Below are 13,025 nucleotides of genomic sequence, written 5' to 3' on the forward strand. Positions count from 1 at the left end.
GATCAAATTTTCTATAGAGTACCTATGAAATTCAGTCTGGCCATACTCCAGTCCCCTTACATACACAGGTCGAACAAAAGGAAGCTGATTTCATCTGGGGATTAGAATATAATTCTGAGAAACAATTACTTTGTTTAGCAGACAGCATCATGATTAAAAATTAATGCTCACAAAAGTCAAAAACAAGAATCTGTTACCTTCTGGGTCACTATTAGCGTTCCAGTCTTGGGGCTAGAGTATTTTTGAAATGCATCTCAGATACCTGATGATGTTGTATGCCTATCTGTAATGTGTTTAAAGTAGTTTGGATACTGTCTGGGCATCATGGGTTTTTTAGCTGGCCGTGTGGTTTTCTTTTTATTATTTTTTTAAACTCCCTTGTAAAGTCAGTTATGGACCAGCATGGGAATATTTTCCAGCCTTCTATTTACATTGGTTTTGGTTTTTTTAGTCCTCAGATCATTACAGTTTCATTTTTACCACTGAATTATTAAAGTTGTCTAGGCTCCTCTGTTGACATTTTGTTACCTTAGCTGTCCTTTTTGGACATGACCTTTGTTGTATGACAATTGCATCCTGCAGGAGGGAATAATAACCCAGAGACAAAAGACATTTAGCAAAAGGAGTAAAAAAAAAAAAAAAAAAAAAAAAATTAAAAGAAATTTAAAAATACTGTTGTAATGGAAGCTGACTGTTCTGTGTGCTGTAAGGCAATGGATAATAATGTCTGTCTAATATTTTGTTTAGAGAATGGCAGTGGTCTCTGCAATGTCCTGGGTCCTGTATTTGTGGATAAGTGCCTGTGCAATGCTGCTCTGTCAGGGGTCCCTCCATCACACTTTCCAGCAGCATCACCTGCACAGACCAGGTAGGACCGAGATCAGCTGTGGGATGCCATAAGATTGCAGGCTTTCTGCCTGTGCTTATGTCTGTCTTGATAAATGATTGAATAATCACAAAATCCATTTTATCATTTAACTTTTATGAGTTGCTTGCCTTTATATTGCACAGAATCTTTTTTGCGTCGGTCTAACATGTTGTGCTTTGCCAATCTGATGTTGGAATATTCATCCTTTAAGGTCATCTTCTATCAACTTCCCAATACAGGAATCCTGTTTTGGGTAACCATTTACTTTCTCTGTCCTTATTTCTATCTCCCCTTCTCCCCGTTTTGTGCAGTTCTGGAGTGGATGTATAACTCTGAAAGACATTGTGACAGCCTAAGTTTGGATAACTTTGCAGTGTCTAACCCAAACTGGACATGGGTTTGTTACTCAAAATACTGGTGCCAAATCTCACTCGTGGTCGCTAGTGTTTACTGGAGATTTGGTGTTTGCCTTAGCATAAATGAGAGACAGTTATTCTAAGGTTCTCAAGTTTACCTCTGAAAACTGATGGGGTTGCAAAGGTGCAGCCCAGAGGAGAATTTGGGACTGTCTTTCAATGGAGTTAAATGCTTGTAAAGTCAGAATAAATCCCACAGGTTAGCAGTGGAGAATGCAGCTCACTTTGACTGTTATGATCCACAGAGACTGCACATTAGTAGTTTTATTGTGTTTTTATTAATAGAAATGGATCACATAACTTTTTCAGCTGCTAATTGTGTTTTGAAGTATGTGCCGGGTTAAAAATTGAGGAGTTGGCATATGTTAGCACAGTATTATTACCTGGTTAAAATTAGATTGGCCAAGAATGTTGCTTCACAAATTTGGATCCAAAGAAAGGTAGGAAAGATTTTAAGAGCTTTAGAAATGAGAGATGGAAACTGTTAACTCAGTGATGAATCATTTAATAATGTGGCAAATAATACTTTAATGTTATTTAATCTAATGACATACCTTCAAAGATGGACAGTCTTGAACCGCAGATCTTTAGCAACCTTAGCGACTCAAAGTTTTCCCAACTACTTTTCTTGTCGAAAAGTCATAAATATTGGCATTGTCTTGCTTTCTTGTAATAAAATATGCATAGTATGAAGGAATAGACCTAAATCATAGACCAGCTCTTGGTAGCTGTGTTAGAGCACCAGATTAACTAATGGTGTTATGTTTACTAGCTGGCACTGAAAGTTTGAGAGTATTTGAAGTTTGAGTGGTGAGGTTCTTATTTGGGACTTGCAGAGAAATGAACAAAATATTTATTACAATGCAATTGTAAGTAATGCTTCTGGTTATTTGAGTCTGTCCCCCAGTGAAGGAAACAGGGAAAAACAGCCCAGCTAAACAGAAAGGTAAAAGGAAAATATAACCTCGTTTTGTAAAATCAGTTGAAACAAGTGACATTATGAGAAAAAATGAGAGCTGGGCAGATTCAGGGCTCTGCAACATTTGCCTAAGCTTGAAAAATCACCTTTTTTATGAAGCAAGAACAGCAAGACGCTGAATGCATACCAAGTGTTGGGGAAATGTGAAAAATGACAAAATCTTTCACTCGGAGATGTGATACAGATAGAGTGAAGGTTTTACAGCTGCCTCATCACCTACTTAGAAACAGCCAAGCTTTCCCTCCTGCGAGCCTTTCTCAGGCAGCTTCTCTGCACCCTACGTGAATAAGATTGATGGTGTTCTGATCCCAGGCAGCCAATTTCAGTCTCTCAAGAAATAATCCACTACATTGACAGATGAGTGGAATTTGACATGATGTTCACCTCGGACTCAGATTGTGCTGCACCTGGGAAGTACCAGCTAGTGAGCGTCCTTTAGGGAAACTGTTAGAGATTTTGGACAATTTCTGCTGTCACAACAGAAAATCAAGACAGTGTGTTTTATAAGGCCATGAATTTGCAGTCTGCCAACTGAATGTGAAAGGTTGTACATAAAAGGGATGGAAATATGTTAACTAGCAAACTGAGTGATTTTAATGTATTCAACTGCAGTCCCTGAGCACACCCTATTTTTCATATTTATAATATTAGGAATGCGTCATTTACTTTTAGTTAGTCACTGTGTAAGTAAGATTAAAATGTTCAGCCAAATAAAAGTGAATAAAAAATGGATGCAGATGAGCCAGTGCATAATTTCAGTAATTTAATATTTGGTATATGAAACTTCAACTTACTGAATCATGGGAAATATAGCTGTAATCAATAGCATGCTCAGCATACCTTTTCTTTCAGTTCATGATCTTCCATAGATAATTAGATGCTCTAAAATAAGAGAATTTCAGCTCCATCATGGGGCTACTTTGGTACAAGATAATTAAAAAGGCAGGTTTCGCCCCATCTTGTGCTTCTCATACTTGATGAATAGAAGAGTCTCACTAAGCACAGGAAGGTGCAGGTAAAAGATAAAATCCTCATGGAGTGTATTTAGCATAATAAACTTGAACTGAACTCAGTGGATTAGCACAGTGAATATACCCATCTGTACTACTGCGGTTAATCCAGTTTTGAAACCCTGGAAATCAAGGGCACTATATGAAAAGGTTAGTTTATCATTAGGGATTTCTGAGCTTGTTCTTTTTTTTTTTTTTTTTTTTCAGAAACTTTCTTAAGCAAGTGTCTGAATGGGTTGAAATAGATTTCTACACACTGTGCAATCACAAAAGTTTAAAGCTTCCTTTCAGTGTAGTATAATTTTTCAGTTTTATAATTCAGTACTTCTTTATTCAGTTAGATGACTTAGCACAAGGTATGAACCTGAAAACAAATGTGATAAACCGCTTTACGTGACAGTATTTGTAATTGCCTGTAGCTTTATTTTCTGTGAAATGTTGGCAGGCGGGTACAAATAGTAAGGGCATAGTAAATATTACTTGAATATAAGATGGATGAAGCTGTATTATTTGTACCTGTTCATGAATTCTTTCTTGTCTCATTAACACAATGAAAAGTTTGAATGCCGCTGTTAAGTACCCTTAAGTATTGGTGGCTGTTCCTTTTGACTCTGATAGGTGAGGTGGGCAGGGTAGATTTTCAGCCTTCTTCACTGGGATCTGGAGGAGACCTTTGGAGTAAGCTAGCTGAACACCATTGCGCTATAATTCCCCTTGGGTAATACACATGGCTTTCTGCAGGTTTTTTATGACTATATTTCATTTTAATGAAAATTATGTTAGGCAAAGGACATGTGAAAGCATTTGCAGGAAATAACTTTATGTGGAAACAAATCTCCATTTTCTTTTTTTTTTTTTTTTTAAGGCACGTCATTTCTGTGTGATTTAGTAAGAAACGGCAGTAATGAGAAGAATTCCACATTGGCCGTTTTAGGCTCTGACATACACACAGTTGTAGAGCTGTTGAATTGGCCTGAGGATTAGAGTGGACAGGTTGTGATTTGCAGAGTTAGCTGAGTGCCTGTGATAGTCTGTTGATCATCTGATTGACAGGATTGACCCCACCCAGAGGTAGGAAGTAGACACTGGCATTTGGCAAGACAGCAAGATATTAACAAAGCAAAGGGTTCAAGTTTAAAAGATAACCGCTCCCCCCTCAATCATGCAATTCTTAGTAATTTTTTTGGCTTTGTTCCATAAATGAGGGATGTTTTCCTCCTGGTGAGGACCATCAGCTAGTACTGAATCTCAGTGGACAATACTGACCACATGTTGCTTAAAAATACAGGAAAGCACATTGGATTCACCTGTAAGTTTGCACAAAATAATTAGATACATGTTAAGGATGCTAGGTTAGCCTTGCATATAGCCTAAAGATGTGAGGCAGACACAAGCAGAAACATGTACCTGCTGTAGCAAGGCCGACATTTGCAAATATGTTAATTAAAAATAGGCTTGTTCAGAGGAAGAAATCATGGACTGAATCACGGCTGGAATTGTATGTCTACTAGACATGAAGTACCTTTTATTGTGACAGTAGTTAATGATATGCCCATTAAAAATCATCTCAAGAAGTGATTCTCTATACCTCATATTACGAGGAGGAAAATCAGTCTCAAAGCAATTCTACACAAACTAGCAAGCAATATCAACCTAAGGATGCTCTGAGCATGACTCTCAGTAGACAGCATTTTGCAGAAACTTGAGTCTGTGGCTGGGGGCAAAAAATTTCTTAGTTCTGATCTTGGCCTTCCCACTGATTTTTATAGCCTTGAGGGAAACTGCATATTTTCACATTTCAAAAGGTCTGCCATTTTCATATGTCCCATATAGGTGGCTATTGAGATAAAAACAGACTGGGAAGAATGTTGGTCTGAATCTAATTCCTCAGAAGAGTGTAAATAAGATATGTGTCTTTACTTTGCAGAGCAATTGAGATTTGGAAGACAAACTCAACAGGATTTTTGCTCTTGATATTGATAGAAGCAAGTGTAGGACTAGGCAGTTAATATATAAATGTATACAGTTTCTGTGATTAGCAAGAATTGTATTCCATTAATCATAGTGTGTGAATGCAAACTGTTGCCTTCCATACACAATGTCCAAATTGCCATGCATCAACTTAGTCAATATCCAGTAGGTCACATCATGGATGTGAAAGCTGACAACTGGTGATTCTTGCCGTGTTAATTAAAATGAACAAATTTACAAGCTCTAAGGCCTGATTCAGATCTCGCTTACACTGTTAAATGCACAGGAGGCACCGTATATATCCCAGTTTGTTCATGATCAGAAAAACCTGCTCACAATGAGCTATTCCAGTCACTCACTGGAAATCATCTCTCTTGTGATACCTTCGTTATATACCTCTGGCCTTCACAGTCTGTTCTTGAAAATGTGAAGCTACCAGCTGCTAAGTAAAGAAATCTAGGTTGGAGGTACTTACTCTCTTCCTGGTCACATACAAAATATATTTGGATGTACGTGGACAAATGTATTTGTATGTATTTTGGGTAGGCAGAGAACTGATGTAATGAAATCAACGCTTAAGAACGAGGTAGGATTACTAGCAGCATAATAGTGACGAATTGCCTACTGTGCTTGTGTGGTGAACTTGTTTACAGCATCAGACTTTATCAGAAGTATTGCACCCTGTGATTTTTATTTTTATTTTTTTCTGAAAAATCAAACCTCCAAAAGAGAAACAACATGGCTGTAGGGTGTGTTTGCAGCCAGAAAGTTAGTTATGTTTTTTGTTTGTTTTTCTGGGGTCTGTAAGCTGTTACTTTAACAGGCTCCTGTCTTTCAAGTAAAGGGAAAAGTGTAGGTAGGCATTGCCAAAGAGCAGCCAGTACTCAATGGAGGGTCAGAGAGGATACCCCCTTCACCAGAGAAGGGTATATAGCTGTGAAGCTCACAGCTCGGTTGCAGGTGGAGGAAAGTTGTCACCAGTCATGCTGCTGAACGTGACGCCTTGTTACTTCTGATCCAGGGAGATGAAGCGACCTGAGGGGGAGCAGGTGTTGCAGCTCGATGGACTGTGACCAACAGCATGGCCGAGGTGCGCGGTGGGGCACTGAGCAGACTGCTGTGCCCGGCACAGCTCTGTGGGAGCTGCTGGAAGCATGTTGCCTGCAATCGCCCCTGCCACACACATCATGCAAAAGAGCCATGGCAAGGTGCTAACTGTGGTATTTTGAGAGAAATACCTCTTGCATGTGTGCTTTGTACTGGCAGTGTCTGTGCGCTGGTTTGGTCCCCTATGCTCCGGTTTGGTCCCCCCTGTTCTGTCCTTTCCCCGAGTCGTGCTCCTATCCCCAGCCCATGCTACTTCAGCTCTCCTTCAGGCAACTCTGCAGGCAGCCACACAAGCAGGAGCAAAGCCTGTCCCTCTTTGTGTGGCAGAAGCTGCTCTGGGGAAACAGGGACCACAAAGCGCCTCTTGCTGTGATGGCCCCGGCAGGCATCTCCTCTTCCTACACCCATGTGCTGAGCCTCCATCTCCAAGTGCAGCCTTGGGGCCTTGGTGAGTCATGAAGGGACCTTTCAGTGCACTGCACTATTTGTAGCTCGCTGTCATGGTATTAAGGGCTGTGAGAATTCATACTATGGTGGTTAAGTCCCAAGGAAAATTTGGCACCTACAAATATAAACCCCAAAGGCAAACTATGTTGCTCTGCACAGAAGTATTTCTGCTGGTAGCATCAGAAACATGCCTTTAATGATTAGCCTACTTTAGTCCAAGGCTCATTTATATTTTAAAAGGCAATATCCAAGTGCATTTCCTCGTAAGATAGATGTGTTTTCTCCCATTAAGTTTCATATTGTTTTATCCTATCCCGCCTATAATCTTTGTATTTCCTTTTGAATGTTTTCTTTTCCACTCTGCTGTGAAATCAGCCTTTGCTGTGAGCAAGATTTATTTTCCTGATGGGATTCAGCATTTTTGCTATTTCCAGATGCTCTGTACAGAACAGTTCTCTCTAGCTAAACTTATTTTTTTGCATCGGAGCGGTGCTGGAGATTTCTTTTCATTGTGCTCTAGGCAGGGACCACGAGGACTGCAGCACAGTTGGACTCTAAATTTATAAGACTCAGTCAATGATGCACAATGGGGAATTGGGGGTGTAAATTAAGCTGAATGAGGTTACAAAGCCCCATGTATGTATCTGTGACTCATATTTCTATGCTCTATTTAGAAGATTGTTATCTGACATCTCTCTCTTGCCTTCTGTATTCCTTTCAGAACAACAGTTTTCCCCTTTTCCTTCACAGTGGGTGAAGAAACCAGTCCTGCCCTTCTTGAAAGGTCACTTCAGTGACAGCAGGTGCAGGATCACTGTTGCTATCCTATGATAATCAATAATTATGTCGTAGTAATCCATTGTAATCCTTATTTCACTTTAAGGGAGCAGCTTTGCCTGGGAAAGGAAGTGGTGGCAGGAATGGAGGACCTTACTAGTTCTTGGATGGTGTGAAAGTGATTCCTTGAGAATCACCAGGTGAAGTGGGACACATGGGCAATCTGTTATCTGAGATGGCTGAATTTCCTTCTACCAGGATGCTCTCATTGTGGTGCTTTGTCTTTGAGCTACAAGTAATCTGGGGGTAGTCTGCTCTACACTAGCAGCTCCCACCGACAGTCACATGCGCCGGGTGCTTTTTAAAATTGTGCATAAATTTTTCTTCTATGAGCTGCAAAGTTTTATTTGTATATCATGCACCTTACCTCTCACTAAATGAATAAGCAATTAAAAAGCGGCCTTAATGGTGATGCTTGTCTCTTGATTATAAGGAGAGACTCTGGTTCAGATCAAAATATGCATTGAATCTGTCCTTTTGCATGATCCAAAGCCCCTCTTGGATTAATTTTTTTTCTGTAGATGACAAATCTGAATCAGGAGCCTTCATTGTGAATCTACTGAAAACAATGTGCAAAAATCACTTCTGTAGTTAACTTATGTGCAAGTGAATGTTATACTGACGGAGAACTCGATTGGAAAACTCCTATGAACATACGTGTCACTTTATTGGAAAGTGGGGAACTCGGCACTGTAATTTCCTATGTTGTAAATAATGCCAGCAGCCAACAGGATCTATAGATCAGCCCGAGTGCATGCAAGAGCCTCAGGATCTTAACTGCACGCACTCTGATAAAACTTTATTGTCTCTTTTATTGTCCTCATTAATGCTCTTCAAAAATGCCGTTAAATATTTCTGGCAAGCAAAGCTTCGGTGTAATTTTACTGTATTGTTAAGGATTTATTAATTATAATCTTTTCTTGCAGAGTCTATTTATATTTGATCATGACATTAATTGGTTGCCAAAACAAACTAGAGTTAATTGTGTTTAAGTGGTTGGGAGCAAGCAAGGATAGTTTATTTGGAAAATCAGTTTCATTGATTTATATGTTTATTTTTTGAAAGAACATGAATAAATGAAGGGAACCTAGCACCTTTTTCCCTACATGCTGCCCAAGAATCATCAATAACACAGTTGTGACTTTGAAGAGATTCAAGGATGGAAAAGTATCTGTATTATATATATTTGCCTATATGAACCTATTAAGAAGGAAATGTTCACATTCTGAATTATTCTGGATTTAAATAAAACCTAAAACCAAGCAGAAATAAGGTGAAGTAACATCGAAACTAACAGTAAGGTAGTGTTCAGAACAATACACTTTGAAAACTGCATTTCAGAGAAAAACTTAGCTTCGCTTCAGATTTGGCTAAACGTGCTTTGGATAAGGAAGCTATGGTAAAATACACTAAAATATGATTAGATAAATATTTTCTATAATAACTATATTAATACAATATATAATTATATTGTGTTTCTATGATATAGTAATTTCTGTATTTTCTATCATGCCTTTCAAAATAAACTAATTTTACAGTTCAGAAGCTTTTGAACACCAGCATATTTCATGTTTTAATGTAAAATCAGAACTGAGCGTACAATTCTGAGGACTTAATGGGTTTTTTTGAGGTATTAGTTTCCCAAGTCGAAACTGTAATTAAAAAAAAAAAGCCACAGTAGTTTGTGCATGCCTTGTTTCTGCCTTGATATTCCTCGTTGAGGAGGGAAAAAAACCAAACAAACCTGCATAAGGTTTCTGTTATCCTAGCAGCTACCTAAAACAAGTTGTCATCCTGATAAATGAATAAATCCTGCCTGGAAGCATATATTCAGATATGCCAGTGGCTGCCTCTTTCCCAAAAGAAATTAAGACCTCACAGAGTTCAAATCCAATGCCAATGCAAACACGAAGAAGGTCTTGCCTGTCCTCCTAGCTGGTACCAGCTCTTGTTTTGGTTTGCAGCATCACTGAACTTAAAGGAGGTCTAGTGTTTCCAGAAGTTGCCTTTTTTGCCAAAATCAACTTTCTCTGCTGTTTTAATAAAAGATATTTCCCTAATCTAAAAATCTTTCTTAAATCCGTAAGCTATCAGGGCTACACTAACGCTGTTTACTGTGAATATCATTAACTCATGCCGTTCCTCTACTTGGTTATTTGCATGAGATGCTTTCAAATTTGGGTGGTCAGTCAGCCAGAAGTCACTATTGTGAGTTAAAACAAAAACTTAAGAGATGAGTTGAAGATAACAGAGGCTTTTGTGATTGGTTTCAGTGTGCCAGGGCAGTATCTGACAGAGAATGATTGTGTCTAAGCCAGCTCCCACATCTGTAGTATAATTATTTCTGTAGTAATATCATATTTTTGTGAGGCTTTAAAATGCAGATTTCCCCCCCCTTCCCCCCGCCAGGTAATTAAAACTGTCTTTCTACGGCTGAAACCTCAGCACTTTCTCCATTAAGTCAGCTGCCTGGGTGGTGTTTATCTTAACCTTGTTTTGAGTTTCTCCAATAAATAGATGACTCCTTTGGTTCTAATTTAGTTTCTCTTGGTATTTCTATTATCTCTTTCTAGTTGGCAGGCAAGGAAATCAGATGTGCATCAAATGAAACCATTTGTCATGGATTAGTGCATGCAAATGCCTTGATGACAGCAATAGACAAAAGCTAGCGAGTGTCTGAATGCTAATTTTGGAAGAGAAAATTAACAAGGCCAAAACACCAGTGATAGCAGTCCCTAAATGAGATTATTCAATGCCTAAGAGCAAGGCGACACTCTTCTGTCCCCTCCCTTGCCATTTTTTCTCTTACCGAAATCTTAAGACACGCGGGTAATGCACAATGACCCCTGCTAAGTGGAGGAGCGTCCATGGGAGCTCCTGGCTTTCTCAGAGCTACTCAATGGCAGGACCTTCCCTCTGCCTATTAAAAGGCACCTGCACCCACAGCAGAGAAGAGGGATGAGACTCACAGACAGGCAAAACTAGAGAAGACCATTAGTGATATTCTAGCATGCATACCCTAGTTTGTCAGAGCACACTGGGAGTCAGAAGGGCTGCTAGGCAGGATACTTAAGTGAATCATGTTGAGGTGGAATATATCTTCCTCAATGTCTTGGTTGGAAATGTTTTGCATTTCCTTTTTCCCCAAGGACAGAATTGGTAATTGTTTAATGCAAATCTCCTACTGTTGATAACACATGGAATTGAACAAGTTGACAGCAGTTATTAGATACTTGTCTTATGCTTGTGATTTTTACTCCAGTTTCTTTATGAGCCTGGTTGGACTCTTTTGAGTCCTAAAAGGTAAGTGTGGGCTCTGCAGAGTTCCCCACTTGAAGGATGATGTGAGGAAGAGCTGAGACACAGTTGGGGGAAGGGAATTTTCAGATGCCCTGACTGGGAGCAGGCTGTGGACAGCAAGCGTCCTGTGCACATTGTATTTCCATCCCTCCCAAACCACCCCTAGGAGAGCGCCAGACACAAAGGCTGTAGTTTAGTGAGAGGCCCACAATGTAGCCAGATTACCTGCTGTCTTCTCTAGGTTTTCACTCCATTTCAATCTTTTTTTCCCCCACTGCTTATTCTATTTATAAATCTGTCTGCCTTCCTTTAAATCAGTTTCCTTTATTTTCTTTTAAATCTTTCTTTATGTAAGCTCTTATGGCTCTCACTTTTAGAAAAAGCTCTCTGAACCTTCTCCTCTTAAAGTCAACGCACCTTGATGTGATGTTTGAGCAACAAAATGCCATTTAATTTCATCCCAATTAGAACACCACCCACATTTTTATGAAATAAATAGTTTCAAACATTGCTATTTGGAAAGAATCAAAATGGAGCTATTTGATCAAAAGATTTGAAATGCTAAAGTACATTTTCTGATATTGACACCTTATTTTAAGTGTTTTCTAACAAAAATTGGGGAAAATATAAATTATAAACTTTTTCACCCATAGGAAAAATTATTTCTGTTGATCAGAATTTTCCCGTGGGAAAAATTTCGCAGGTACTTTGTGCCTGTTTCTGCAGCAGACTGTATGCAAGGCAATATACTATCATAGTGGTTTCTAGTTTTTTTTGTTTCCCCCCTCTGCCCTTATGCTTTCCTTTTGTGTATTTGTACTGGAGCAGACCTTCATCCTTTATACCTCTGAAGTTTCTCCCTGTTTTGATGCTGTAATGTAGTCCAGGCGCCTTGTTGAGGTCATGATGTTACCACAGGTACAAGCACGTTGGTCAGACTGGGTGCTGCAGGCTCTGGAAAGCAAACTCTTGACTGAGCAGGGCCAGTTCTGAAAATGAACAAATGCTAGTGATAAAAATAGGTGCAAATTAAATGGAAAGGGTTTTCTGCTTTCAATGTGAATCATTTGATGGTTTCCCCTGGTCAAACAGTTCCTTGAGTTTTTAGATTGTATTTGAATTGGCTTTGAGCTGCCTGTTGCTACACAGTGTTTTGTGATGATGTACCTTCTGTAAGCAGTGTGGTATCAAGTGTTTCTTTTGTATCAGACCTACTCCTCCGAGGTTCGGGCTATACAAGTGCCCCCTAAACCCTGTTCTTACGTAAATTGAATTATTTGCTTATGTTCTTTTTTACTTTTCTAGTCTATCAAAGGAAAAGGTGTAACCTATCGTGTCTAGAGATGGAAACAAGCTACAAAGCAGTATAAATATATTTATACTGAAGTCTTTCTGATGAGGATTGTATGTCTTTAGTATGCTGCTCCCTACATCTGATGGGCTGTGCTCTTTAACAGGTGAGATGAGATTATCCCTTAGTCCTGACAGAATCTATGGATCAAAGTCTGCTAGGGGAAATTCATACAGAGTTTAAAACACAAACTTGCTTTTAAACGTACCTATAGCAAAATAATTTCCTCTGTATAATACACATGCATTGTATGAATTAGTACCTAAAGTTTCAGAGGTCCTGCTGTAAGCTGTGTCCTGTCTGCTTTTAAGGAAGTGCTTTAATGTCCAGATTTCACATAGGAACCAAGCAAAGGTATGAATAAAATTCAAAATGCCTTTGTCAGGAAGGATTATTCCATATTCTGGTAGCACATACAGATCTCAGAATCTCAATATTTGCTATAAAGATAACATAGTTTTACAGGACACCCAACCAACCTCTGCTTTTCTGTTTGATTCTTTTCTTTCCCTTTATGCCCAACCAAGGGACAGGCAATCCCCTTGTGCAGTCTGTACGCAGCATCCAGCAGTGGAATAGATCATCTGAGGAAACTGAGAGATCTCAATCATGAGCATATTTAGGGCAGCTGAGATGCAAATAAGTGAGGTTTTGTTATTCTGTTCCTCACATAGCCTCTTTAAGTGAGGCTGGTGGCTGCCAGACACTGTCCTCCCAGCTGGTACCCAGAGCAGGCATC

The 13,025-nt window shown here is 39.3% G+C and overlaps 1 protein-coding gene across 1 annotated transcript in view; it reads left to right on the top strand.

Moving 5' to 3' along the window:
- Window positions 1–750: 750 nt before the first annotated feature.
- TAFA1 (TAFA chemokine like family member 1) overlaps window positions 751–13,025 on the top strand; it is a gene marked incomplete at both ends in the record, with an annotated part of 223,609 nt that continues 211,334 nt past the window's right edge. Inside the window, one exon of the mRNA XM_082321241.1 lies at window positions 751–868. Coding sequence (XP_082177367.1) covers window positions 751–868 — 118 coding nt within the window. The remainder of the gene's footprint in view (window positions 869–13,025) is intronic.

This window comes from Platalea leucorodia, assembly GCF_965183815.1.
Source record: "Platalea leucorodia genome assembly, chromosome: 9".
NCBI classification, from domain to species: Eukaryota; Metazoa; Chordata; class Aves; order Pelecaniformes; family Threskiornithidae; genus Platalea; species Platalea leucorodia.